Source organism: Molothrus aeneus, chromosome 23, assembly GCF_037042795.1.
Source record: "Molothrus aeneus isolate 106 chromosome 23, BPBGC_Maene_1.0, whole genome shotgun sequence".
In the NCBI taxonomy this organism is placed as follows: domain Eukaryota; kingdom Metazoa; phylum Chordata; class Aves; order Passeriformes; family Icteridae; genus Molothrus; species Molothrus aeneus.
In genome coordinates this window covers 6,067,355-6,093,244 of record NC_089668.1, presented here as the reverse complement: position 1 = coordinate 6,093,244, position 25,890 = coordinate 6,067,355, and the positions used below count along the sequence as shown (strand labels likewise).

The window sequence follows — 25,890 nt, the reverse complement described above, 5'->3', positions numbered from 1 at the left end:
ATGGCAAAGGGCAGGGAATGGTGCAGGAAGACCCTGGAGCTTCTCCTGCCATCCGTGCCAGCTGCCACCTCCCCCTGCTCCCAGCAGTGTCCCCTGCCCTGCCCACGGTGGCTCTGGCACCAAATCCACCCTCACTGCCCGCACCGAGCTCCAGCTGCCTCCGCCCCGTCCTCAGCCCCGCCCTGAGGCTCTGGGGCTAAACCCGGCTCATTCTGAGCTGGATCTCTTCCTCTGCTCCACCGAGGGCATCCTCGCTGCTCATCTTGGGGACTGATGGGGCCACATATTTACATTTATATTTATATTATTTATATTTATATTTGCTTATATTTTCATAAAATATATAATACATATTTGCTATAGATACAGATAAAGACAGATAGAGATCTCGAGAGTGAGAAATTGTGCCTGTGCTGTGGCTGCACCACAGCCAGCAGAGAAAGCCCCAGATCTGTCACCAAGGCAGGAGTCACATCCGTGCAGTGCCCATCCAAGTGTCACCTTCCAGCCAGGACCAGAGATGATGGGAGCCCTGAAAAGGGCATTTCTCTGGGGATGAAGGGCTGGGGACTTCGGGGACACCCAACCCATATCATGACATGAGTGATGTGGTTTTAGGAGGATGTCTTTGGGGTTGTCACATCTGGCTGGGATCCCTGGAGAGCCATCCCTGCTTGCTCAGGGATGTTCACTCCATTCCTGTTTGCTCAGGGATGTCTGTTCCATCCCTCCTTGCTCAGGGATGTTCTCTGTCACCATGATGTTTTCTGAAAAACCCCTTTGCCAGGATTTCTTCTCCTAGGAAGCTGAGAAGCCTCAGAGAAAAATGTAAATAATAATTATCTGGTGTTTCTCCTTGTGTTTTGCTGCTTTGGAATGTGGTAGGTGATTCTTTCATTGGTTCCATGTGAATTGTTTTTTTCTTAATGATCAATCACAGCCAGCTGTGTTGGACTCTGAGGAGTCACGGGTTTTTATTATTCATTCTTTTCTCACCTTCTGACGTATCCTTTCTCTTTCTTTAGTATAGTTTTAATATATAATTTCTTTAATATAATATCATAAAATAATAAATCAGTCTTCTCAGAACTTGGAGTCAAATTCTCACCTCTCACCTCATCATGGGGACCCTCACAACACCACAACAGTTCTCTCCACCCCTCCTTGCTCAGGGATGTTCTCTCCACCCCTCCTTGCTCAGGGATGCTCACTCCATCCCTCCTCACTCAGGGATGTTCTCTCCACCCCTCCTTGCTCAGGGATGTTCTCACCATCCCTCCTCACTCAGGGATGTTCTCTCCACCCCTCCTTGCTCAGGGATGCTCACTCTATCCCTCCTCACTCAGGGATGTTCTCTCCACCCCTCCTTGCTCAGGGATGTTCTCTCCATCCCTCCTCACTCAGGGATGTTCTCTCCACCCCTCCTTGCTCAGGGATGCTCACTCTATCCCTCCTCACTCAGGGATGTTCTCTCCACCCCTCCTTGCTCAGGGATGTTTGTTCCACCCCTCCTTGCTCAGGGATGTTCTCTCCATCCCTCCTCACTCGGGGATGCTCACTCCATCCCTTCTCACTCAGGGATGTTCTCTCCATTCCTCCTTGCTCCCGAGCCAAAGCAGGAAGGATCAAACCCCAAACCTGTCCCTTGATGATTTAGCTTGGTGAGAGCACCTCAGAGCTCCGTTCCCCGGGTCCCAGCACACCTTGGAGCTCCCAGCTGGCTCCCCACATCCCCGAGCCCTGAAAAGCGGCTCTGTGCCTTTGTTGGAGGCTCTGAAAGCGCCTTTTTTCCTCCTGAACATCTGGGGCTCGCCGGGCTCCGGCGGCTGCGCGAGGCAAAATTCATCCTTTGTTGCTCCTCCGCCGTTTCTTTGCCGGGCTGGGGATGGAAGAAAATCAGCTCGTGTTTCTGCTGCCCTTGCGGGCACGGCCCGCTCGGGGCTCTGCACGGAGCCCGGGCACTGCTCGGACTCGGTAATGACAGCGCAGCCCCGAGGGGAGGGGACAGCGCTGGGAGGGGACAGGGACTGTGTGAAGGGACGGGGACTGTGTGAGGGGGACAGGGACTGTGTGAGGGGACAGGGACTGCGCTGAGGGGACAGGGACTGTGTGGGGGGACAGGGACTGTGTGAAGGGACAGCGCTGGGAGGGGACAGGGACTGTGTGAGGGGGACAGGGAGACTGTGTGAGGGGGACAGGGACTGTGTGAGGAGACAGGGACTGTGTGAGGGGGATAGGGCTGGGAGGGGACAGGGGCTGTGTGAGGGGACAGGGACTGTGTGAGGGGACAGGGCCTGTGTGAGGGGACAGGGGCTGTGTGAGGGGGATAGGGCTGGGAGGGAACAGGGACTGTGTGAGGGGACAGGGACTGTGTGAGGGGACAGGGCCTGTGTGAGGGGACAGGGACTGTGTGAGGGGACAGGGGCTGTGTGAGGGGACAGGGCTGGGAGGGGGCAGGGGCTGTGTGAGGGGACAGGGACTGTGTGAGGGGACAGGGCTGGGAGGGAACAGGGACTGTGTGAGGGGACAGGGCTGGGAGGGGACAGGGCCTGTGTGAGGGGACAGGGCTGGGAGGGGACAGGGACTGTGTGAGGGGACAGGGCTGGGAGGGGACAGGGCCTGTGTGAAGGGACAGGGCCTGTGTGAGGGGACAGGGGCTGTGTGAGGAGACAGGGGCTGTGTGGGGGGGACAGGGGCTGTGTGAGGGGACGGGGACTGTGTGAGGAGACGGGGGCTGTGTGAGGGGACAGGGACTGTGTGAGGGGACAGGGGCTGTGTGGGGGGGACAGGGACTGTGTGAGGAGACGGGGGCTGTGTGGGGGGACAGGGGTTTGGGGAGGGGACAGGGGCTGTGTGAGGGGGACAGGGGCTGTGTGAGGGGACAGGGACTGTGTGAGGGGGACAGGGGCTGTGTGAGGGGACGGGGACTGTGTGAGGGGACAGGGACTGTGTGAGGGGACAGGGGCTGTGTGAGGGGACAGGGACTGTGTGAGGAGACAGGGGCTGTGTGGGGGGGACAGGGGTTTGGGGGGGGGACAGGGGTTTTGGGAGGGGACAGGGGCTGTGTGAGGGGACAGCGCTGGGAGGGGACAGGGCCTGTGTGAGGGAACAGGGGCTGGGAGGGGACAGGGCCTGTGTGAGGGGACAGGGGCTGTGTGAGGGGGACAGGGGTTTGGGGAGGGGACAGGGGCTGGGAGGGGACAAGGGTTTGGAGAGGGGACAGGGCTGGGGACGGGACAGGGGTGTGAGGAGGGGACAGGGACTTGGAGAGGGAACAAGGACAGTGTGAGGGGACAGGGGCTGGGGGGGATGACAGGGGTTTCAGGAGGGGACAGGGTTTTGGTGAGGAGACAGGAGCTGTGGGAATGGGACAGGGTGTGTAGGGAAGGGGACGGGGACCGTGAGAATGGGACGTGGGCTGTGCAGAGGGACCGGCTGGGGCCAGAGTTCAGAGCGACCCTCCAGACTCCCCCGTGTCTGTGAGGATCAATGCAATGCCCACACTCTCTGGATTTTAAATCTGGGGAGCCCCGATGGTTTTTTGGGGCGCTGCACCCGTGTCCCGGCTCCAGGCTCGGCTGGGGACGGGGTGGGGACATCACACGGCACAGGTGACATTTGGGACAGCTTTGGCCCCGTCACAAGAATTCCCCCTGCTGCTCTCAAAACACGATTCTGGCTCTAAAACCAAACCTGCGGTTATAAACTCGGACTTGTGTCCCAAAATTAAAGGTTTTAATGGAAAACCACTTTAAGGAGTCCATTCCAGCCTCCAGTTTGATGCTCTCCCGCCCTTCCCAGGAGGGCGAAGCTGCAGCTCCACCACCTCTGGAGGATGTCCCGGTGTGCCCGGCCCGGCTGCGGAGCCTGGTTGGGTTGGGCCGGGCCGGGCTGGGCTGGGCTGGGAGGTTGCTGGGGAAGAGGCAGATCCGTGGTGGGGGCAGGGGAAGGGTTCGCCCCTCCCACCCAGCTGGGGAGGAGCGCGGTGGGATGGACTCCCCGGATGGGGGTCCGTGGGATGCTGGAGTGCTGTGGCCATGGAATGAACCGACCTGCAGAGCTGTCCCAGCCCTGGAGCCTCCGAAATCAAGGACCTGGAGCTGCTGGAGAGAGCCCAGAGGAGCCCACGGAGCTGCTGCAGGGCTGGAGCCCCTCTGGAGCCAGGCTGGGAGAGCTGGGGGTGCTGCCCTGGAGAGGAGAAGGCTCCAGGGAGAGCTCAGAGCCCTTGCAGGGCCTGAAGGGGCTCCAGGAGAGCTGCAGAGGGACTGGGGCCAAGGATGGAGGGACAGGAGGCAGGGAATGGCTGCCAGTGGCAGAGGGCAGGGCTGGATGGGATCTTGGGAATTGGGAATTGTTCCCTGGCAGGGTGGGCAGGGGCTGGGCTGGAATTGCCAGAGCAGCTGGGGCTGCCCCTGGAGCCCTGGCAGTGCCCAAGGCCAGGCTGGACATTGGGGCTGGCAGCACCTGGCACAGTGGGAGGTGGCCCTGGGCTGCAATGAGCTGGCATTGAAGATCCCTTCCCACCCAAACCACTCTGGCATTCCCATTCCTCAATCCAGGATGGAAACCAGCAGCAAAAACCATTGCAGCAAATGGAGAAAGGAAAGGAAAGAATGATTTCCTGGATGGTTCCAGGTGCCCCCAGTGCCATTTGCCACAGGGGTTTGTAGCCTGGCAAGGCCTGGTTGGAGAGGTTTAGGCTCTGCCAGGGTGCCCAGAGCAGCTGTGGCTGCCCCTGGAGCCCTGGCAGTGCCCAAGGCCAGGCTGGGCATTGGGGCTGGCAGCACCTGGCACAGTGGGAGGTGGCCCTGCCATGGCAGGGGTGGCACTGGATGGGGTTTAAGCTCTTTTCCCAATCCAAACCATTCCATGATATAAGATGGGGAAATCTCGGGCATTCAGAGCCCTGAGGAGGGAGGTGACAGTGTCAAGGAAGGGAAAAAGAGAAAAAGAATTAAGAAAAAAAATTAAAAACCACCCCCACCTTAATCACCTGAACTGCCTGGGGAAGGGAAATGCCCCAAAGCAGAACAGCACCAGCTGAAACTTTCCTTTGACTTTTATAATTACAGAATAGAAAAGAAATCCTCAATTCACGTTACAAAGACGGGCTCATAGAAAACCAAGCCAACGGAACAGAAACACCCAAGGTCCTGGAGCGCCGTGCCTGGCCCCTGTGGAGCCCAGGGGAGGGAGGGAGGGAGGCTCTTCCCCAGAGCTTTAATGCAGTGAGCTCTTCCTGCTGCTTCCTGCTGCGTTTGGGAAGGGTTGGGAGCAGGGGAGTGTCTGCCTGTCCATCCCATCCCAGAGCAGGCCAGTGCAGCACCCTTGGTCCTGGAGAGGAAAATAAACCCCAAAGATGCTGCTGGCTCCAGGGCTTGGTGATGGGGATGTGTACTGGGGGATGAGGGGGATCACTGCCTGAAAAAAACACGATTTTCCATGGAAAAATAGGGGCAAAGGGTGGAAAATTATTGCCTGTAGAGTTCACAGCTTGGCTGGAGGTGGCTCAGCCCATCCCAGCTCCGCGCCCTGGCACTTCCAGGGCTCCCTGTTGGGAAGGGCCAAAAACCATTCCAGGGTGTAAAAAACTCCCCTGGCACTGGAGGAGAAACAGCTGGGAGGTGAAATCCACCCAAATTCCCCAGCTCCCTCCCAGGGGGGCAGGGTGGGCCTGGGAGCAGATCCAGGATCCTGGAGGAGCCACATCCCACAGAAAGGAGAGCGAGAAGGTTCTGGGCAGCTGGGACACTCCAGGAAACTCCTTTTTTTTTTTTCCTTCCACTTTCTTCCAAGGCTTTTCCTTCCCAGCTGATCTTCCTCCTGCAAAGCAATCCCTGCCCAGCCCATCTCACACCCCCCAAAATCCTCCCCCAGTGCCGGTGTCCCTGTGCCACTGGAGCTGATGGATGAATTTGGCACTGAGCCCCCCACGGATGAAGGGACCAGGGTGGGACCCCTAGCCCTGGGTGAGGTTTGGGGGGGCTCTGGGGGTCCCAGCCCTGCTGAAGGCACGGTGTCAGCCTTGGGGGGGGGGGGCCCAGCTCAGCCAGAGTCTACTCAGGCACTTTAAATTAAATAAAAACCCAAAGAAATGATTGGAAAAAATAATCCCAAAGCAAAACCCAAAACATTCATCAGATCGTTCCAAGGGCCGGGGAGGGGCTGGGCTGCGGCAGCCTCGGGGCTCCCAGCTCAGAGCAAGGCCCCCAAAACGTGGCAGGGAGGGGGTGCAGGGGGGTTCAGGGTCCTGTGTGTCCCCCGTGTCCGCAAATCTGGGGTCGAGGCGATGCTGATGGATGGATCCGACTCCTCGGAGCGTCCCAGAGCGTCCCGGCACTGCTGCTTCATCCCGGTGGGAGAATTCCTGCCGGGAGCACCAATCCCGTGCTCGGAGCCAGTCTGAGCCAGATCCGGAGTGTCAGGACATTGTCCCGAGCCCGCCTGTCCCCAGGGCGGTGCTGTCCCTGTCCCTGTCCCGAGCCTGCTCCGCTGCTCCAAGGAAAAGCCAGGCTGGGACAAACACATCCAGCGGTGTCCCGTGAGCGCTGCCACCTCCGCGCTGTCCCCGTGTCCCCACGGCGGGCAGGGGGTGCCCAGGGGGTGGCACGGCCCCCGCCATGTCCCGGGCTGCAGCAGGGTGGTGGCCCCGTCGCGCCGGGGGTGGTGGCATCAGGGGGTGGTGGCACCGCGGGGTCCTGGCGCCGCTGGCTCCGGTTATCCCGAGCTGGAAAAGAGGGGACAGCAGGGGCTGGGAGAGAACCCGCGGAGTGTGCCCAGGAGGGGACAAAGAGGGGACAGGAAGGGATGGGAGAGAGCCCATGGAGTGTCCCCACATGGGGACAAAGAGGGGACAGGAAGGGATGGGAGAGAGCCCATGGGGTGTCCCCACATGGGGACAAAGAGCCGCGGCCAGAAGGGGACAGTGACGCCCTGCTCATGGGGTCACTGCTCTCTTCCACCCCCAAAAATGTCAGAGAGCGGCTGGGGAGCGGGGCTGGTGTCCCCTCACATGGGGACAGCGTGTTCCTGGGGTTCATCCTTCTCTCTTCTTGGTGTGTCTATTATAATTTTATTTTTATTTTATCTTTTTTATTTTATCTTTTTTGTCTTTTTTATTTTTATTATTTTTATTTTTATTTTTATTTTGGATTTTATTTTTTAATTTTTATTATTGTTGTTATAATCAGCATTGCTATCGTTGTTATCATTAATAATTTTATTGTTGTTATTATTAATACTAATAATAATACAGTTGCTACTGCTACTAGTGCTATTATTCTACTGTTGCTGCTATTATACTAGTGTTATTATTCTTCTTGTTATCTTTTGCTTAATTTCAGTTATTAAACTGTTGTTACCCCACAAGTTCTCCCTGTTATTGTTGTTGCTATTTTTATTTTTATTGATAATAATACAGCTCCTCCTACAACTATTATAACTACTACTATTACTATTATTCCTGTTACTATATATTCATTTATTTCAGTTATTAAACTGTTGTTACCACACAGGTTTTCCCTGTTATTGTTGACATTTTTCTTCTTATTAATAATAATAATACAGCTCCTCCTACTACTATTATTCTTGTTATTATATTCTTCTTAACTTCAGTCATTAAACTGTTGTTACCCCACAAGTTCTCCCTATTATTGTCGTCGCTTTTTATTTTTATTAATAATAATAATACACTTGCTACTACAACTATTACCACTATTACTACTGCTATTATTCTGGTTATTATATTTTGCTTCATTTCAATTATTAAACCGTTGTTATATCACAGGTTTTCCTTATTGTTGTTATTGTTAACAACAATATTATAATAATAATAATAATAATAATAATAATAATAATAATAATAATAATAATAATAATAATAATAATAATATAAAATAACGATAATGAATAATGAATAATGACATAATATTATTATTAATTAATAATAATTAATAATAATTAAAATAATTAACGATATAGTAAAATTATTATAATTAATAATAATTATATTGTTTTTGTTATTGTTATTATTCCCGGATCTCTTCACGTGTCCGTTAATTCAATCACAGCTAATTAGAAACTGCAGAATGAGCTGTAATTGCTGCAGCCCGGCTGACCCTGGGGACAGGAGTGACCTGGGGACAGGAGTGACCTGCCCCACAGAGCCAGGCCAGCCCTTGTTTGTCCCCTGGCTGGTGGGAGGAGCCCTCCCTGTGTCCCCTCCTTGTCCTCTCCGTGTCCCCTCCTCTGGGGACAGGGGCACCCCTGAGTCCCTGAGCTGCCCCCGGCTGCCAGGGGGATGGAGCGGACATGGAAATGACAACTGCATTAATTAATTAATCAGTGGCTCATTAATGAGCTGCTGGGGACAGGGAGGAGCTGGCAGGGCGGTGACAGTGTCCTGGTGTCACCCAACACCCCAGCCCGGGTCCCTGGCAGCTGGGGCAGTGCCAGGGGGACACTGGGAGGGGCAGAGGGCACAGGGAGGGAACAACCCCCCAGGATAGGGACAGGGACCCCCAGGAGCCGAGGTGTCCCCACCTGGTGACACAGCCCCAGCCTTCTGTGCCAGCAGCTTTTGTGTTCCCTGTGTGTCCAAAGCTGCTGTCCCAGCACTTCAAATCCAATTTTGAGCTGATTTCCCCAAATCCTGCAGCTTTCAGCCCTGACCCCTGTGCCATCAGGGTCTGCTGTGCCCCTGGGGGTGACATGGGGACAGGACAGGCTCCCCTGTGCCCTGGGGGTGACATGGGGACAGGACAGGCTCCTCTGTGCTCTGAGGGGTGACATGGGGACAGGACAGGCTCCCCTGTGCCCTGGGGGTGACATGGGGACAGGACAGGCTCCTCTGTGCCCTGGGGGTGACATGGGGACAGGACAGGCTCCCCTGTGCCCTGGGGGTGACATGGGGACAGGACAGGCTCCTCTGTGCCCTGGGGGTGACATGGGGGACAGGACAGGCTCCCCTGTGCCCTGGGGGTGACATGGGGGACAGGACAGGCTCCCCTGTGCTCTGAGGGGTGACATAGGGGACAGGACAGGCTCCTCTGTGCTCTGAGGGGTGATCTGGGGACAGGACAGGCTCCTCTGTGCCCTGGGGGTGACATGGGGACAGGACAGGCTCCCCTGTGCTCTGGGGGTGACATGGGGGACAGGACAGGCTCCTCTGTGCTCTGAGGGGTGACATAGGGGACAGGACAGGCTCCTCTGTGCTCTGAGGGGTGACATGGGGACAGGACAGGCTCCTCTGTGCCCTGGGGGTGACATGGGGACAGGACAGGCTCCCCTGTGCCCTGGGGGTGACATGGGGACAGGACAGGCTCCTCTGTGCTCTGAGGGGTGACATGGGGGACAGGACAGGCTCCTCTGTGCTCTGAGGTGTGATCTGGGGACAGGACAGGCTCCTCTGTGCTCTGAGGGGTGACATGGGGGACAGGACAGGCTCCTCTGTGCTCTGAGGGGTGACATGGGGGACAGGACAGGCTCCCCTGTGCCCTGGGGGTGACATGGGGACAGGACAGGCTCCTCTGTGCTCTGAGGGGTGACATGGGGGACAGGACAGGCTCCCCTGTGCTCTGAGGGGTGATCTGGGGACAGGACAGGCTCCTCTGTGCTCTGAGGTGTGACATGGGGACAGGACAGGCTCCCCTGTGCCCTGGAGGGGTCAGGGTGGCTCCCCTGTCCCTCTGCCCATGGTGGCTTTGCCCAGTCCCACCCAGGCAGGGCTGAAGGGACACAGGGGACGTGTCCCATCCATGGGACAAAACTCCTGGGACCCCCAAGGTGAGGGAGGACACCCCAGTAACCCCCAGGATGTGCCAGGAGGTGCCAATGCCACCATCCATGTCCCCATCTGTGTCCCACCCACACCCAGGGGGCTCCCAGGGAAGGAGCAGCCCCGTGCAGGGGGCGCAGCACCCATGGGTGCTCCCCCCCACCCCATCAGTGTCCCCAGGGAGGGCCCAGCAGTGTCACAGATGGATTTGTCCCCTCCCAGCCCCTCTCTGCCTCCCCAATGGCATTGCCTGCCCTTCAATTTGCATCCAAGGCTTAAAATATAATTAATTTTTGGCAGCGGGCAGAGCCTGCTCGAGGTTAATCCCTTTAGATTTGCGAGCCTTATCTCGCTGGAGTGTTTACCGAGCTCGGCTTAACGGGGAGGGAGAGCGAGGAGGAGTCGGCTGCGCTTATCAGGAGAGGGATTCTGCCCCGGGCACGGCGGGGGAGCTCAGCAAACAAAACCCAGAGAATAAAACCCAGCGAGCAAAACCCAGCGAGCAAAACCCAGTGAACAAACCCAAACCCAGCGAACAAACCCAAACCCAGCGAACACAAACCCAGCGAACACAAACCCAGCAAACAAAACTCAGCGAACAAAACCCAGGGAACACAAAACCAGCGAACACAAACCGCGAGCGGGATCCTCCCCAGAGCGCCCGACCCTGCCCGGGTGGAGCCTGGGGATCTGCGGGGAGGATGCGCAGCCCCAAGTGTGGGCACACTGAGGGTCCTGCACCCCTGAGCACCCCGGCACTCACGTGTAGAGCGGCTGTAGCTGCAGGTGCGACGTCTTCTGGGGTGCCTGGTACCCGTAGGAGTCAAAGCCGCCGATGAAATCAACTGGGGAGAGCCGGGAGAGCAGCGGGGTGAGCCGGGAAGGGCAGCAGGGAGATCCCCATGGGATGGGAACATCCCGGGCTGCAGCTGCATCCCATCAAAATGTGACACCCCAGGGAAATGCGAGTGCTCAGTGTGAAATTGGGAAACTCTTCAGAGCCCTTGCAGGGCCTGAAGGGGCTCCAGGAGAGCTGCAGAGGGACTGGGGCCAAGGATGGAGGGACAGGAGGCAGGGAATGGCTGCCAGTGGCAGAGGGCAGGGCTGGGTGGGATCTTGGGAATTGGGAATTGTTCCCTGGCAGGGTGGGCAGGGGCTGGGCTGGAATTGCCAGAGCAGCTGTGGCTGCCCCTGGAGCCCTGGCAGTGCCCAAGGCCAGGCTGGGCATTGGGGCTGGCAGCACCTGGCACAGTGGGAGGTGTCTCTGCCATGGCAGGGGTGGCACTGGAGGGGATTTCAGGTCCCTTCCCACCCAAACCATCCCGTGATTTGGTGACCCTGAGCCACCCCAGCATCCCGGGGATCCCAGTGCTGCATTCCCAAGGGAATAAATCAGAGCCACAAACTGGATCAGATCAGAAGGGACCCCTGGGGGTCACCCAGCCCAATCCCCTGCTCAGGCAGGGTCCCCCGGGGCACTTGGAATTCTGTCCAGGCAGCTTTGGAGACCCCACGGGCTCTCTGCAGCCTGGAATGGAGCACGCAGGGAGGCACAGGGGCACCCCCGGCCAGGGCTTCACCGCAGGGAACAGCAGCCGGGATCGCGGCAGCATCCCGGGAAAACAGCGGGGGGAAATGGGGGGAAGGAGCCGGAGCAGCTCCCGCGGGGGCAGCGGCTCCGTTCCCGTCCGTTCTCCCCAGCACAGCCCCGCCGCACAGAGAGGGCGCGATTCCCCCCGCTGCCCGCGGGGCTGGCATTTCGGCATTGCGGGACAGTTACGGGGGAATCAGCGCTCCTTTGGGGCTGTCGCCTCGGGGGATTGCAGGCTCCATAGAGCAGCTTTCACCGCTGGGGTTTCCAGCCTGGCGGCTCCGAGCCCCGTCCGGGGGATCAGAGCCCGGCCCCTCGTCTCGAGCGGTGCCAGGGCAGCTCTGGGGGGCTGGGGGTGCCCTGGGGGTTCTGGGGGTGCCCTGGGTGGGTGAGCATGCCCCAACTTCTCGCAGATCACCCCGTCTTTCCCCAGACCTGACCCCTCTCCCCGGCACAGCCAGCACAGGAATGGACTCCAGGTGCAGCTAGGCTGGGAATTCCAACCTTTCCAGGATCCCCAAATCCCACACTGGGGTGGGTTATCCATGGGTGTCCGAGAGCTGAGAGCTCCAGGGCAGAGCCCCCCTCTCCTGCAATATTTCCCTTCCTGACTCAATATTCCCCCAGCTCTCAATTTTGACACCATCCATCCATTTCAAATCTAATAAGATATTCCATTAAAAAGATGCATTTGCATCCTGGGCTGAGGCAGCATTAATATTAAAATTGTGTTGGATGCAGAGTTTGTGGGAGTGCAAACGTGCTCCAGAGCCGCCAGCGCTGGGTAAACCCTTTGGAAAGGAGCTGTTCCCCCAGGCAGAGGCCAATTCCCCACGGGAATGTTTTATTTCCATGGGAAAGGAGGGGAAACCTGGGGGTGCTGCAGCCCCGGGCTGGGCTGGGACCACCTGTGGGCATGGGGGGGGGTGCTGAGCCTGGTGCTGATCCCAGTCTGATCCCAGTGCTGAGCCCAGTCTGATCCCAGTGCTGATCCCAGTCTGATCCCAGTGCTGAGCCTGGTGCTGAACCTGGTGCTGAGGCTGGTGCTGAGCCTGGTCTAAGCCCAGTTCTGATCCCAGTCTGATCCCAGTGCTGAGCCTGGTGCTGAGCGCAGTTCTGATCCCAGTCTGATCCCAGTGCTGAGCCTGGTCTGAGCCCAGTGCTGAGCCTGGTGCTGAGCCTGGTGCTGAGCCCGGTCTGAGGCTGGTGCTGAGCCTGGTCTAAGCCCAGTCTGATCCCAGTGCTGAGCCTGGTCTGAGCCTGGTGCTGAGCCTGGTCTGAGCCTGGTCTAAGCCCAGTCTGATCCCAGTCTAAACCTGGTCTGAGCCCAGTGCTGAGTCCAGTCTGATCCCGATCTGAGCCTGGTGCTGAGCCCAGTCTGAGCCTGGTCTGATCCCGGTGCTGAGCCCGGTTCTGATCCCAGTCTAAGCCCGGTGCTGAGCCCGGTCTGATCCCAGTCTGATCCCAGTCTGATCCCAGTCTGAGCCCAGTCTATGCCTGGTCTGATCCCAGTCCTGATCCCGGTGCTGAGCCCGGTCTGAGCTTGGTCTGATCCCAGTCTGACCCCAGTGCTGAGCTCAGTCCATGCCTGGTCTGATCCCGGTGCTGAGCCCAGTCTGATCCCAGTCCTGACCCCAGTGCTGAGCCCAGTCTAAGCCCGGTGCTGAGCCCAGTCTAAGCCCGGTGCTGAGCCCAGTCTAGGCCCAGTGCTGAGCCCAGGGAAGGGGCACATCCGGGTGGCTGTGGTCCAGCCCTGCAGGGATCTGCCAGCTGGTGGGAATTAATTAATGGCAGATGAGCTTTTAATGTACTTGGACAGCCTCAGCCTCGACCACCTGGTTCACGGGGCCGGGGCGCTTCCCGAGGGGAGTTTGCAGGGTTTGGGGTGGGAGCAGGAGGAGCAGCACAGATTGGATAAAGTCAGCCTTCACTTTGCCTAAAATGCTGTTTTTCCCCTGATTTGGGGTGAAATCCTGGCAGTGGGGACACAGCCTGGGGGACACAGTGTCCCCAAGTCGCAGTGGCTGCCAAGGGAGAAGGGAGGTGACAGCAGCCCCATCACAGCCCAGCAGCTCTGCCTCACCAGGGATGGGAAAACAGGGAAAAAACCCAACTAAAGGGATTTCCTGAGCTGTCAGGGACCCTGGCATTGCCTCCCCAGACCCCGCTGGGAGCTGCCATCCCCTCAGGGTGGCACCAGCTGAGGACCTGTGTCCCTGTCCCCCAGCCAAGGCACTCACAGCTGTCCTCCTCCTCCAGGAACACTTTGCTGACGTAGCAGGCGTAGACGAAGCCGAAGAGCTGGGGAGAAACAGGGCAGGGAGAGGCTGGTTATGGAGGCATGGGCAGCACAACGGGCACAGTGCCAGTGGGGGCATGGCTGGGGGCCTGGGAGTGACCTGGGGGCACTGGAAATGAACTGGGGAGACTGGGAGTGACCAGGGGGGCCCTGGGAGTGACCATGGGGGCCCTGGGAGTGAACTGGGGGCCTTGGGAGTGAACTGGGGGCCTTGGGAGTGATTTGGGGAGCACTGGAAGTGACCTGGGGGCACTGGGAGTGACCATGGGGGTGAACTGAGGGTCCTGGGAGTGACCTGGGGGGCACTGGGAGTGACTTGGGGGCCCTGGCAGTGAACTGGAAGCCTTGGGAGCCCCATCCCGGTGCCATTTGGGGTGCAGCAGGGTTGGGTGGATCCAGCTGCACAAGGAGGGGCTCCAAGGCTGCTGGAGCTGGCACCTCACAGAGGGTGCTGAGCCCCACACAGGGCTGGAAGCCCCTTTGGGAACCCCGATTCCCCTCAAAGCTCCATTTTAGGGAGCTCTGCCTCCAGGCGTGTCCCATTGCCACCTCCCTGTCACAGGGGTGACAGTCACCAGCAAGGGGAGCCCCTCCCTCCCGGCAGGCAGCACATTCCAGCAGCTCATTCCCAAGGAGTGATTCCTCCATCCCTGCAGCATCCAGCCCTCGACCCGACAAGTTTTGGGGTGAGACACCCCCCTGGGTGCTGGCAGGGCTCTGCCTGCTCCTCTCTGGGTGACAGAAATGGTGACGGGGACACCGCGGCTCCTCTGCTCAGCCCAGCCCCTCCACCCCGCCGGTCCCATTCCCGGTGTGGGACGGAGGGGGAGCAGGGGCGCCCTTACCGCCAGGAAGATCTGCGTGGCGCTGCTCACCACCTCGATGTACTGGTAGTCCAGCAGGCAGCCGCTGACCGTGATGACGTGGTGATCCTCGGGAGCCAGCGCAGAGTTGAGCACCGGCGTCACCAGGCAGCCAGGGCCGTTCTCCATCCACCACGAGCGGTGCAGGGACGTGTTGAAGGTCATGATGAAATCTCGGTCCTGCAAGAGGAGGAGGAGGAGGAGGAGAAGGAGAAGGAGAAGGAGAAGGAGAAGGAGAAGGAGAAGGAGAAGGAGAAGGAGAAGGAGAAGGAAGAAGGAGAAGGAAGAAGGAGAAGGAAGAAGGAGGAAGAAGAAAAGGAAGAAGGAAGAAAGAAAAAAAAGAAGAAAAAAGAAAGAAGAAAGACAAAGAAAGAAGAAAAGAAAGAAGAAGAAGAAAGAAGAAGAAAAGAAAGAAGAAAAAAGAAGAAATGATAGAAGAAAAGAAACAAGAAGAAAGGAAAGAAGAAAAGAAAAGTAGAAGAAAGGAAAGAAGAAAGAAGAAAGAAGAAAGAAGAAAGAAGAAAAGAAAGAACAATAAAGAATAACAAAGAAGAAAAGGAAGAAGAAGAAAAGGAAGAAGGAAGAAAAGGAAGAAGAAAAGGAAGAAGGAGAAAAGGAAGAAGAAAGAAAGAAGAAAAGGAAGAAGAAGGATGGTGGATCCAAGGCTCTTTGCAGGAGGGCTGGACAGCAAATGGGTTTTCCCAAGGCAAGGATGCTCCCTGAGGTCAGAGCAGGGCATCTCCCTGAGCCCAGCCCGGGGCTTGGGGCTCCCTCCCATGCTGGCACTGTGGGCATCTGCTCAGGCAGCACCCGGGGGGTGCCCAGTGACAGGGTGGGTGTCACAGAGCGGGACCAGAGTGGCAGGGAGGGTGTTTGTGATTGGCAGCACCCCATCTGCGTGTTCCAGGGATGCAGGGCAGCCCCTGCTGCTTCCCCTGGGCTTTGGGGCTGCCATGCCCTCATCCCACTCCCAGGGAGCCTTGTAGGGTCCCCCTGGAGCACATCCCCTCCTTGTCAGCCCCTCACAAGCTTTGGGGCTCTGCCTGGGTCCTCTCCAACAGCTGTGGGGTGGCCTTGGGCAGGCAGCAGCTTCCTGCAAGGGGGAGAATCCCCAGCCCCTGGCTGCCCCTTTCCACCCTGTGAGAATCCCCCTGGTACCCCTGGGGAGCCCCCAGCCCATGAGGGTCCCCCTGGTACCCTTGGGGAGCCCCCCCAGCCCCTCTGTGCCCCCCCGGCTGTGCTGGGGCCGAGCATCCCCTGCAGGAAATCACCGATCTGGGATTAAAAGATTTTTGCTGCTGGGGGCGGCAAAAACCCCGAAAGGGAGCGAGTGGGTTTGGGTTTGTGGAGCTGGAGGATGCGGCTGAGGCACAGGGAAGGGGGGGAGCTGTGACGGGCACCGGGATTTCCACAAAAACCCGCGGGGGGAGGGAATCCTCCCCCTCTCCCCGTCGTGCTGCACACTCAGCGCTCCGGGAGAGCCTCAAATGACCTGGAGCTGCTCGGGGAAGGTTCCAGCCATGGAACACCCCCAGAGGCTTCTCCCTGCTTGGGGCAGCACGGAGAGAGCGGAGCTGGCTGTCCCCAGCCCCGCGGGATGTCCCCAGAGCCGGGGAGGGACGCGCAGGAACCCCGACCCTGGGTTCAAAGGTTCCCTCGGAGCACCCGGTGCTGCCCCATCCCCCGGGAGGTTTTGCTCTTTTTGGTGTAAAAGCAAAATTCAACAGCGCAGGGTGTGGTGGAGGCACAGCCCCGTCACATCCTCACCCCATGGCCCATGGGTGACGTCCCAAGGCTGGGAATGCTGATCCCGGTGAGCCCAAGAAATCCCGGGAAAACAGAGAATTTACAGCAGGGGGTTCTCCTCTCACCCTCTGCCCTCCCCATCCCTGCCAGAGACGCTGCCCCGAGCTTTCCTGCCCCAGCTCATCCCGTTCCCGGGGTTCTGCTTCTCCTTTTTCCCCTCAGTGGAGATAAAGGAAATTTGGTTCGGGTTCGGAAACTGCCGCTCTCTGCCCCTCTGAGCTGTTGGTTTGTCCATCCCATCCCATCCCATCCCATCCCATCCCATCCCATCCCATCCCATCCCATCCCATCCCATCCCATCCCATCCCATTCCTGCTCCGGGGAGGCGCCCCCCGCATCCGCTTTTACCCCTGGGCCCTGGGGGGGCACTTCTGGGGGAGGAGGGAGGGGAGGAGGAGGAGGATGAGGATGAGGAGGATGAGGAGGAGGAGGGCAAGGGCGGGCCAGCAGGCAGGACGGAGGGCAGGAGGATGCAGGGAGGAAGAGGAGGAAGGTGAGGACGTTACCTGTGACAAGCGCCCGACCTCCAGGTAGAAGCAGATGATGAAGGCGTTCCAGCCGACCCACAGCACCAACCACACCGCGTACTGCGGGACGAGAGGGGTCAGGGCACGGGCATCCCCTCCGGCCCCGCCCCGCCCCGCCCATCCAGGGATCCGGGCTGGGATCGTGGAACCCCAAAATCACAGCACAGTTTGGGCTGGGGGGGACCTTAACGTTCATCAGTTAGGGGAGAACTCCTGGGGGCCCCAGGCATCATCCCAGGCTGAGTTAGTGAGCCCTAATTAAAAGGCAGAATTAATGAGGTTGGGAAGGTGCTTGCCTGAGTTGTTCCCGAGGATGTTCCCAGCAGCTGTGCCTCAGTTTCCCCACCCATAAAACTCCAAATACTCATTGGATTTCCATTGTGAGGGCTCTAATTCCCACCCCTGCCATGGCAGGGACATCTCCCAAATCCCTCTGTCCCACTCCAAGCCCTGTCCAGCCCGGCCTTGGGGACTGGCAGGGATGGAGCAGCCACAGCTTTGGTGTTCCCAGGGATACAGGAGGGACCTGGGGCTGACGCTGCTGCACCCCCAGGGTGGTACCTACCATCATGAGGTATCTGGATCTGTACTGGATGGTCCCAAAAATACCCAAAATCACGGCCATGATGTGCAGGAAGTTGGCCAGGATGGGGGCCCACTGGTATCCCAGGAAATCAAAGATCTGCCTCTCCAGAGCAGCGACCTGCAACAGAGCAGGGAGGGGGCAGGGATCAGGGCTGGGCACCCCCGGGGTGCTGAGGGCAAGGAACAGCTGGGAATGGCTGGGAATTCTGTGGATAAGGGTTGGGGTAGGCTGGAATGTCTGTGTGGTGCACTGGCCAGCAGGACTGGGGTTATTGGGTGTTGCAGTGTGATTCCAGGGTTTAGCTCAGAAGCCCGGGTCCCTCCCCTGAGGATTCCCTCCCAGCTGTGTCAGTCACCTCTCCTCTCCCCTCCCAGCACTGTCTGGCACTCCTGGCATTCCAGAGGGCATTGATTGGCAGATCCAAAGGATGCCCTCTACCCCTGGGGGGCATTGGGCCATCCAGGTGTCCTTTGTCCCTTTGTCCCTCCCCTCCTGTCCCTGCTTGGTGCCTCCCTGCCCCTTCCCTGCCCCTCTCCCCGGGGTTAAAGGAGCAGCAGCCACGGGCTCAGGGAGTTCTGTTGGAGCTGGTGCTGCATTCAGAGGCCTGAGGGCCAGAATAAAGCTCTGGATCCAAACCCTCCATCAGAACCGACTCCTTTCCTTCACCATCCCCTTAAAGCTTCTCTGCCAGAGGGAAACCCCAGGAGCAGCCCCTGTTATGGGGGGAAGCTCCATCCCAGCAGCACCAGAGCTCCTGCAGGCCTGGACTTGTCCCCACGTGCCAACTGCAGCACCCAGGCAGGCAAAAGTGTCCGTGGGGTGAAACACCACACACCCAGCCAGGCAAAAGTGTCTGTGGGTGAAACACCACACACCCAGCCGGCCAAAAGTGTCTGTGGGTGAAACACCACACACCCAGGCAGGCAAAAGTGTCTGTGGGGTGAAACACCACACACCCAGGCAGCCAAAAGTGTCTGTGGGTGAAACACCACACACCCAGGCAGCCAAAAGTGTCCCTGGGGTGAAACACCACACACCCAGGCAGGCAAAAGTGTCTGTGGGTGAAACACCACAGTGCTGCTGTTTGGTTCAGCAGCAAGGGCCAGACAAGCCAAGGCACGTCCTGTCCCCAGTATTGGTAATATCAATAATTGGGAAAATTATTTTACACATATTATATTATATCAATATAATATATAAAAATAATATATTAATATGTTTCTATACAATACATAATAAAATAAATTATAATACATAACATTAAATATAAATATATGATGTATAATATATAATGCATATATTATATTATATTATATTATATTATATTATATTATATTATATTATATTATATTATATTATATTATATTATATTATATTATATTATATTATATTATATTATATTATATTATATTATGTCACATCTCCTTGAGTTCCAAAGGGGAACCCAAGGAGATGTGACCCCACTCTGTGCCTCACTTTCCCATCACTCAGAGCTCAGGCACTGCTGAAAACCCATCCCAAGGATGATTTATGGTGGGAAAAGCCTCCAGCTCCTGTGTTTTGATTTCCAGCTCCCGTGTTTTGATTTCCTGCCCATCCTCTGTGTGTCCATGGGGCTCTGATCACCGTTACCATCAGCAATCCACAAACGGGGCTGTGCTGCAGGGGGTAAATCCCCCAGCAGCTGAGGGGATCCAGCCCTGATCCCAGCACTTATTTATGGCTCCACTGCTCCTAATCACAGGATTAGCTCCAAGGAAGGGGTGAGCAAAGGCGAGGTGGGAGTGCTAGAATGTTCAGTGATGGGTTTAATTCAAAAAATGGGGGTTTGGAGGAGGCCATGGTTTTTTAGAGAACTTTTAAGGGAGTTTTAGGGAACTTGAGGATGCTGGCACACCACAAGGTGCAGGGACAGCAGCCGCCTGGTAAACCCAAATTTTTTTCCAATTGTTTTACTCAGCCCTGTCCTGTCACTCTTTGAGGTGCCCCAGATTCACCCTGAGAGCTTCAGGGCCCCCTGTACTCCCTACAGCACCATTCCCCAATTTTCTGCCAGAGAAAGGGGGAGTTTATCCTGAAAACCACAGGGAAAAGGGGGTTTGCCTCTCCCCTGCATTCCCCAGCAGCTCCCAAAGGGATCTAGAATGAGGGGACAGCCCATGGGGGTCCCAGGCATCATCCCCGGCTGAGTTAGTGAGCCCTAATTACAGGGAGAATTAATGAGCTGGGGAAGGTGCTTGCCTGAGTTTTTCCCCAGGATGTGCATCCACCAGCCGTGCCTCAGTTTCCCCACCCATAACACTCCAAATTCTCATTGGTTGTCCTCTGTGAGGGCTCTAATTCCCACTGATTTCAGCCCAGCTCTACCCTAGGGCTGTGATATCCCATCCCCTACCCAACCCCTGGGGTAGGATCTGCTGGATCAGAGCCAGCAGGACCTTGATTTCTGTTAAAAGTGATGCAAACCCTTGGAGCAGCAGCCCCTGGGGCTGTGGGGCCAGGACAAGGCTGTTTGCACTGAAACTGAATTCACTTCCCTGCTGGTTCAGCTCTCTGAGGAAGCAGCCTCTGGAAATACTCACAGCCAGGCTGTAAATCTCCTTAACTGAGGAATGGAAATAATGAATGATCCAGGGAGTGCAGTGCTGGGGGTTTATGGGCACCCATCCATCTGGGGGCTGTCAGTGGAGCTGGGTGGAGCTTTGGGTACCAGGGATGCTCCCAGCTGAGGGATGGGGCTGGGGAGTGCGGCATTCACAGCCTCTGAAAAATCCCCTTGCCCAGGATTCTTCACCTGGGAAGCTGAGAAGCCTCAGAGAAAAGGAAAACAATTCTTCTCTCATTTGCTTCTCCTGTGCTGTGCTCATGTGGAATGTGTTTGGAGATTGTTCACCCACAGGGGATTGTTCCATTGCATTCTGCTGGGAGTTGTTTTCACTCTTTGGCCAATCAGGGCCCAGCTGTGTCAGGACTCTGGAAAGAGTCACGAGTTTCATTATTATCTTTTCAGCCTTCTCTAAGTATCCTTTCTGTATTCTTGAGTATAGTTTAGTATAGCATTCTTTAATATAATATAATATAGTAAAATAATAAATTAGCCTTCTGAGAACATGGAGCCAGATTCTCAATTCCTTCCTTCATTGGGGCACCCCACAAATCCAATAGAGGGGAGCCTCTGAGGGCATCCCATGGATCTGGAGTGAAGGGATCACACCCATGTGGCTCCTTAATTCCAGCCTGGAAAAGGAGGAACTGGGAGGACCCTGCTTGAAGCAAACCCTTCTCCATCCCAAAGAGGCAGAACTCGGGATAAACACCCCGGTTTCCCCATGGATCAGCTAATTAGGGGCTGCTAATTACACCACAAAGCCCTGCTCCCTGGCTGTGTTATCCCAGCTTTTTCCCTCCATGGGAAGAGCAGATCTGGGATTTTCCATCCTTGTGGGATGCAGCTTAAGGTTAAGGGACAGAGACTCACAAAGGCAGTGTGGCTGCAGCTCCCCGGCTCTCAGTGCCTGCTGAGGGCATCCCAAGGGCAGCCCCACGTGTTTCACGAGTGGGGAAACTGAGGCACAGCCTCCAGCGGGAGAGTCCAGGTTTGGTGCCCCTGCCCAGGGAATTGTAGGGCTGAGCGAGCACCCTCAGCTCAGAGCTGCTCCTCGGGCTGCTCCAGCTCCTGGAGCACCATCCCTGATCCTGGGAGGGTAAAATGCCCCTGGGAGGGACCCTCAGGACCCCCAGCCCTTCGGCGACAGCAGCCCTGGCTCCGGGGCTCAGCATCATCCCAAGAAACTTCCCGGCAGCATCCAACAGAGCCAAAATTGTTCCGTGGGCTCAGAGCATCCTCCCTGCCCCTGGAATGGGAATTCCCGCTGCTCCCAGCCCCATTCACACTCCCTCCCCTCCCAGCCCCAGCGCCGCCGGAGCCGGGATGCAAACGCCGTCCCGCAGCTAATTAAGATAAACCTGCGGCTGATCCATGCAATGAGTTTTAGGGCTCCCTCTTAATTAAACACTCACGAGTTCATCGATCGGCCCCAAAACTTCTCTCGGCAGCAAATCAGAGCGATTGGCTGGGGGCGGGGGCTGGTCCCGCTCATCCCAGCCTGGAAGGGATTTGTGTGCACCGGGAATGGGAGCGGGAGGGACCGAACTCCATCAGTGGGTGAGGGGCGGGCAGTGCCGGGAGGGGACACCCGTGGGGACACCCGTGGGGAGGGGACACCCCTGGGGACACCCCTGGGGACACCCGTGGGGAGGGGACACCCGTGGGGACACCAGCTCAGCTGGGGCTCAGGGAGGTGGCACCAGGGAGGCAGAGCTGGAGGAAAATGGGATTTTTCCACCGTGCTGGCACCAAATTTAAGAGGGAAGGAGTTCCTCTGTCCCAGAATCACCCGTTGGTTTTGGCGCCCTCACCTTCTTCAGACCCACCCCATCGCTCCAAAGTTTCCCAGTCCTCAATCCCCACGAGGAGGGTGGGAGGGCTGGATCTGGCTCTGGCTGTGCTGGGAGCATTGCAGGGACGCCAGGAGCCCCTTCCCCACCCCTTCCCAGGTCTCTTTTCCTGAGAAGCCGAGCTTGGAGATCCGACTGCAAGGGGGAGAGTGCTGGGTGAACACCCCAGACCCAGCACCCTGGGAAAGGAGAAACCTTCCTGCCCAGCAGCTCCTCCTGGAACCAGAGAATCCCAGAATAGTCTGGGTTGGAAAGGACCTTAAATACCCTTAAATCCCATCCCACTCCCATGGCAGGGCCACCTCCCACTGTGCCAGGTGCTGCCAGCCCCAATGCCCAGCCTGGCCTTGGGCACTGCCAGGGCTCCAGGGGCAGCCCCAGCTGCTCTGGCAATTCCAGCCCAGCCCCTGCCCACCCTGCCAGGGAACAATTCCCAATTGCCAAGATCCCATCCAGCCCTGCCCTCTGCCACTGGCAGCCATTCCCTGCCTCCTGTCCCTCCATCCTTGGCCCCAGTCCCTCTGCAGCTCTCCTGGAGCCCCTTCAGGCCCTGCAAGGGCTCTGAGCTCTCCCTGGATTCTTCTCTCTCTGATCCTGGAGCAGTCAGGACCTGGAGCTGGCGCTGGGCAGGATCCTGGAGCTGCTCCTGGCTCCTGCTGCTCTTCAGCCCCACAGCAGCATCTGCCCCTCGGGCTGAGCTCTGAGCTCCCCTCCGGGCCGGGCAGGGCTCCTGGCCCCCGATGGGTCATTATCTCAGCCGGGTCATTTCCTCCCGCACACCATATGCCCGAGGATTTAACTTTTCATTTGGCCGCGTTTGGAGGAGATTTGCCGGTTCTGACTCCTCGTGTGCCGCGGCCGAAGATGCTGCGAGAGCCTCGCTCACCCCATCCCTGAGCCGCCGCCATCTCTGGGGGTTCTGGGCCCCAAAACCCATCGGGGCTGGGAGAGGAACCCCCCAGGGCAGCGTTTGGCAGGACAGCGGGATGCCCGGTCCATAAGGAATGTTGTCCACAGCACCGGGGCTGATGGAGCATCCCCGGAGCTCCCCCCAGCCCCAGGGACACCCCCAAGGTGCTCCAGGACCCCGCATCCCCATCCCGACCCCCTAACAGGCTCACCCCTCCCCCAGCCCCTCTTTTTGAGGCAGTTTAGGGCATTTTGGCTGTGCCAACCCCCTCCCTTGCCCGCGAGGAGCCGCAGGAGCCGTGGGAAGCGGCTCCACCCCGCAGCCCGGCCCGGGAAGGGGAATCGGCCGCGATTTAAATGAGGAGAGCACGGTTGGTTATTAGGGAGGTGCAAATACCGCTGTGAACCCAGGGACTTCATTTAATGGCTTGGAAACAAGTTCCTGACCTACTTCCATCTGCAAAAGCCTTCATAAAATCACAGATGGAAAGAAATGAAAGGCGCCAATCCCTCTCCAGCATCGGGTGGGGAGGAGCAGGATCCAGCCCCAGCTGGAAAGAGGCCCCGATGCAGGAGCAAAACCACGGCAGGAGCAGAAATTGGGGTGACAGAGGCGTAAATGGGGTCCTTCCCCTGCTGGGATGGTCCCTGGTGGGTGCTGCAGGTTTTGGGGCCCCTTTGAATGGCCCAGGTAGGAGCTCCCAACGTGTGGCTGGAGCACCCCTGGTGCCCGGGATGTGGCACTGGGGACACTTGGGGTGCCCAGGGTCCCCCAGCACTCACCGCCCCCCCCCCACGGCTTCCCCTGCTCTCTCTCATTGGATCCCCCCCCCCCCCCCTTTCCCAGTTATTTATTTCATTCCCTCGCATCCGGCGGCGTTGCCATGGGAATGCAGCCCCAGCTGGATGCGCCGGTCTGGACGCTGCATCCCGGGATCCCGATGGAATCTGCCCCATGGGATGAGCCCTGGAGGCGTCCCCACCCCTGGGACCCCCCGGGTGCCACCCCTTGGGTGCCCCCCAAGCCCTGCTCCCACATCCATGCTCCTGGCTCCGGCCGTCCCTGAGGGTTCCATCAGGGAGGGCTGGGAAATGCAGCCTTGGGGGGGCTAATGGCCATAAATTATTATTATTATTATTATTATTATTATTATTATTATTATTATTATTATTATTTTCCCCTAAATGTAGCTGATCAAAACCGGCCCATCCAGTTCTGGCTCCACCAAAGGAAAGGGAAACTGAGGCACGGCATAGAGAGAAACCCAACCCCCCACCCAAACCTTCTGAGGTGCTGGGAGCACTGAAATCCAGGGAATTTGGTGTTCCCCCATGGAGAGGGGATGCTCCATGATCACCTCCCAAAGATTCTCACCCAGGAGGAAGCTCCTCCTCATTTCCACCTCTAAAACAAAGCCCTGAGCCCCATCAGCTCCCAAACTGTGGGGTCTGGGTGCATTCGGCTCCAATATCCCCATAAGAACCCCGGGAATTTTGATAGTTTGGGGTTTTTTTCCCTGAAAACACCACAAATTCCCGATTTCCCCAGGAGCAGGCTGCTCTAACCGATTTACCACTGATAAAATACCTCCTTAACTCTGACACGATATCACATTTATATTTCACTGAGCTTTAGCACAACGCCCCAGCTCCCGTTGGCACCAGCCCACAAACGCTGCCGTGAGATCCCTTTCCCCTCCTGCCTCCCAGCCAGGAAACTTTTCCAGGCCGAGGGAAAGCCGAGGCGATCGAAGCAGCTCAATTTCCTGCCCGCCCATCGCAGCGCTGCCCTCCTGCACAGCGGGCTGGATATTCCAGGGGGGAATTGCTCCATCCATCCCCTCGGGAGCTGCTGCTGCTGCTCCCGCAGGAGAGAGCCGGGATGGTTGGATATTCCAGGGGGGAATTGCTCCATCCATCCCCTCGGGAGCTGCTGCTGCTGCTCCCGCAGGAGGGAGCCGGGGTGGCTGGATGTTCCCGCAGGAATTGCTCCATCCATCCCCTCGGGAGCTGCTGCTGCTCCCACAGGAGGGAGCTGGGATGGTTGGATGTTCCAGGGGGGAATTGCTCCATCCATCCCCTCGGGAGCTGCTGCTGCTCCCGCAGGAGGGAGCCGGGGTGGCTGGATGTTCCCGCAGGAATTGCTCCATCCATCCCCTCGGGAGCTGCTGCTGCTCCCACAGGAGGGAGCTGGGATGGTTGGATATTCCAGGGGGGAATTGCTCCATCCATGCCCTCGGGAGCTGCTGCTGCTCCCACAGGAGGGAGCCGGGGTGGTTGGATGTTCCCGCAGGAATTGCTCCATCCATCCCCTCGGGAGCTGCTGCTGCTGCTCCCACAGGAGGGAGCCGGGGTGGTCCCGTTCATCCCGGGCTGGGGCTCAGCATCCCCTCAGTGTCACCTTGCAGCGACCTTGGCAAGCCCAGGGTGCCCTGGTGGGGGCACACGGGGTGGTGGCACTCGTGGGAAGGGGTGCCAGGGTGCCAGGAGTGTCCCCGGAGAGGGGAATGCAGTGGGAACAGCCATGGGGGGAAACTGAGGCACAGGGCTGTGATTGCAGCTGGACCCAGTGTTCCAGTGAGGCTGAGCCTGTCCTGCTGTGCCTCAGTTTCCCTGGAAAACAGCCTGATTCCTGCTCAGCATCTGCTCTCCTGGCCAGGGGGAGCAGCTCCATGGAGCAGGGCCTCAGGGAAACTGAGGCATGGAAAGGGCCCGGGGCTCCAGCCCTGGAGAAAGGCTGTGCCTTGGGAACACCAAGCTGGGAGCAGGGCTGGGACTTCTGGGGAGGCCAGAGAGCCTGCTGTCCTCTCAGCCATCCCATCCCATCCTGTCCCATCCCGTCCCACCCCATTCCATCCATTCTATGCATCCCACATATCCCATCCCATCCCATCCCACTGTATCCCATTGTATCCCACTGTATCCCACACCACCCATCCATTCCCAATCCCATTCATTCCAATCCCATCCCATTCCATCCATTCTATGCATCCCACATATCCCATCCCTTCCCATCCCATCCTATCCCACCCTTCCCATTTTATCCCACTGTATTCCATTGTATCCCATTGTATCC

General features: G+C 57.7%; 1 protein-coding gene across 1 annotated transcript in view; it reads right to left on the bottom strand.

Moving 5' to 3' along the window:
• Nucleotides 1–5,044: 5,044 nt before the first annotated feature.
• NKAIN1 (sodium/potassium transporting ATPase interacting 1) overlaps nucleotides 5,045–25,890 on the bottom strand; it is a 38,584-nt gene continuing 17,738 nt past the window's right edge. Inside the window, exons 2-7 of the mRNA XM_066564964.1 lie at nucleotides 17,427–17,564; nucleotides 16,841–16,921; nucleotides 14,511–14,708; nucleotides 13,607–13,667; nucleotides 10,539–10,620; nucleotides 5,045–6,727 (exon numbers count right to left, since the gene is read on the bottom strand). Of these exons, the coding sequence (XP_066421061.1) occupies nucleotides 6,718–6,727; nucleotides 10,539–10,620; nucleotides 13,607–13,667; nucleotides 14,511–14,708; nucleotides 16,841–16,921; nucleotides 17,427–17,564 (570 nt within the window). The 3' untranslated portion in view covers nucleotides 5,045–6,717. The remainder of the gene's footprint in view (nucleotides 6,728–10,538; nucleotides 10,621–13,606; nucleotides 13,668–14,510; nucleotides 14,709–16,840; nucleotides 16,922–17,426; nucleotides 17,565–25,890) is intronic.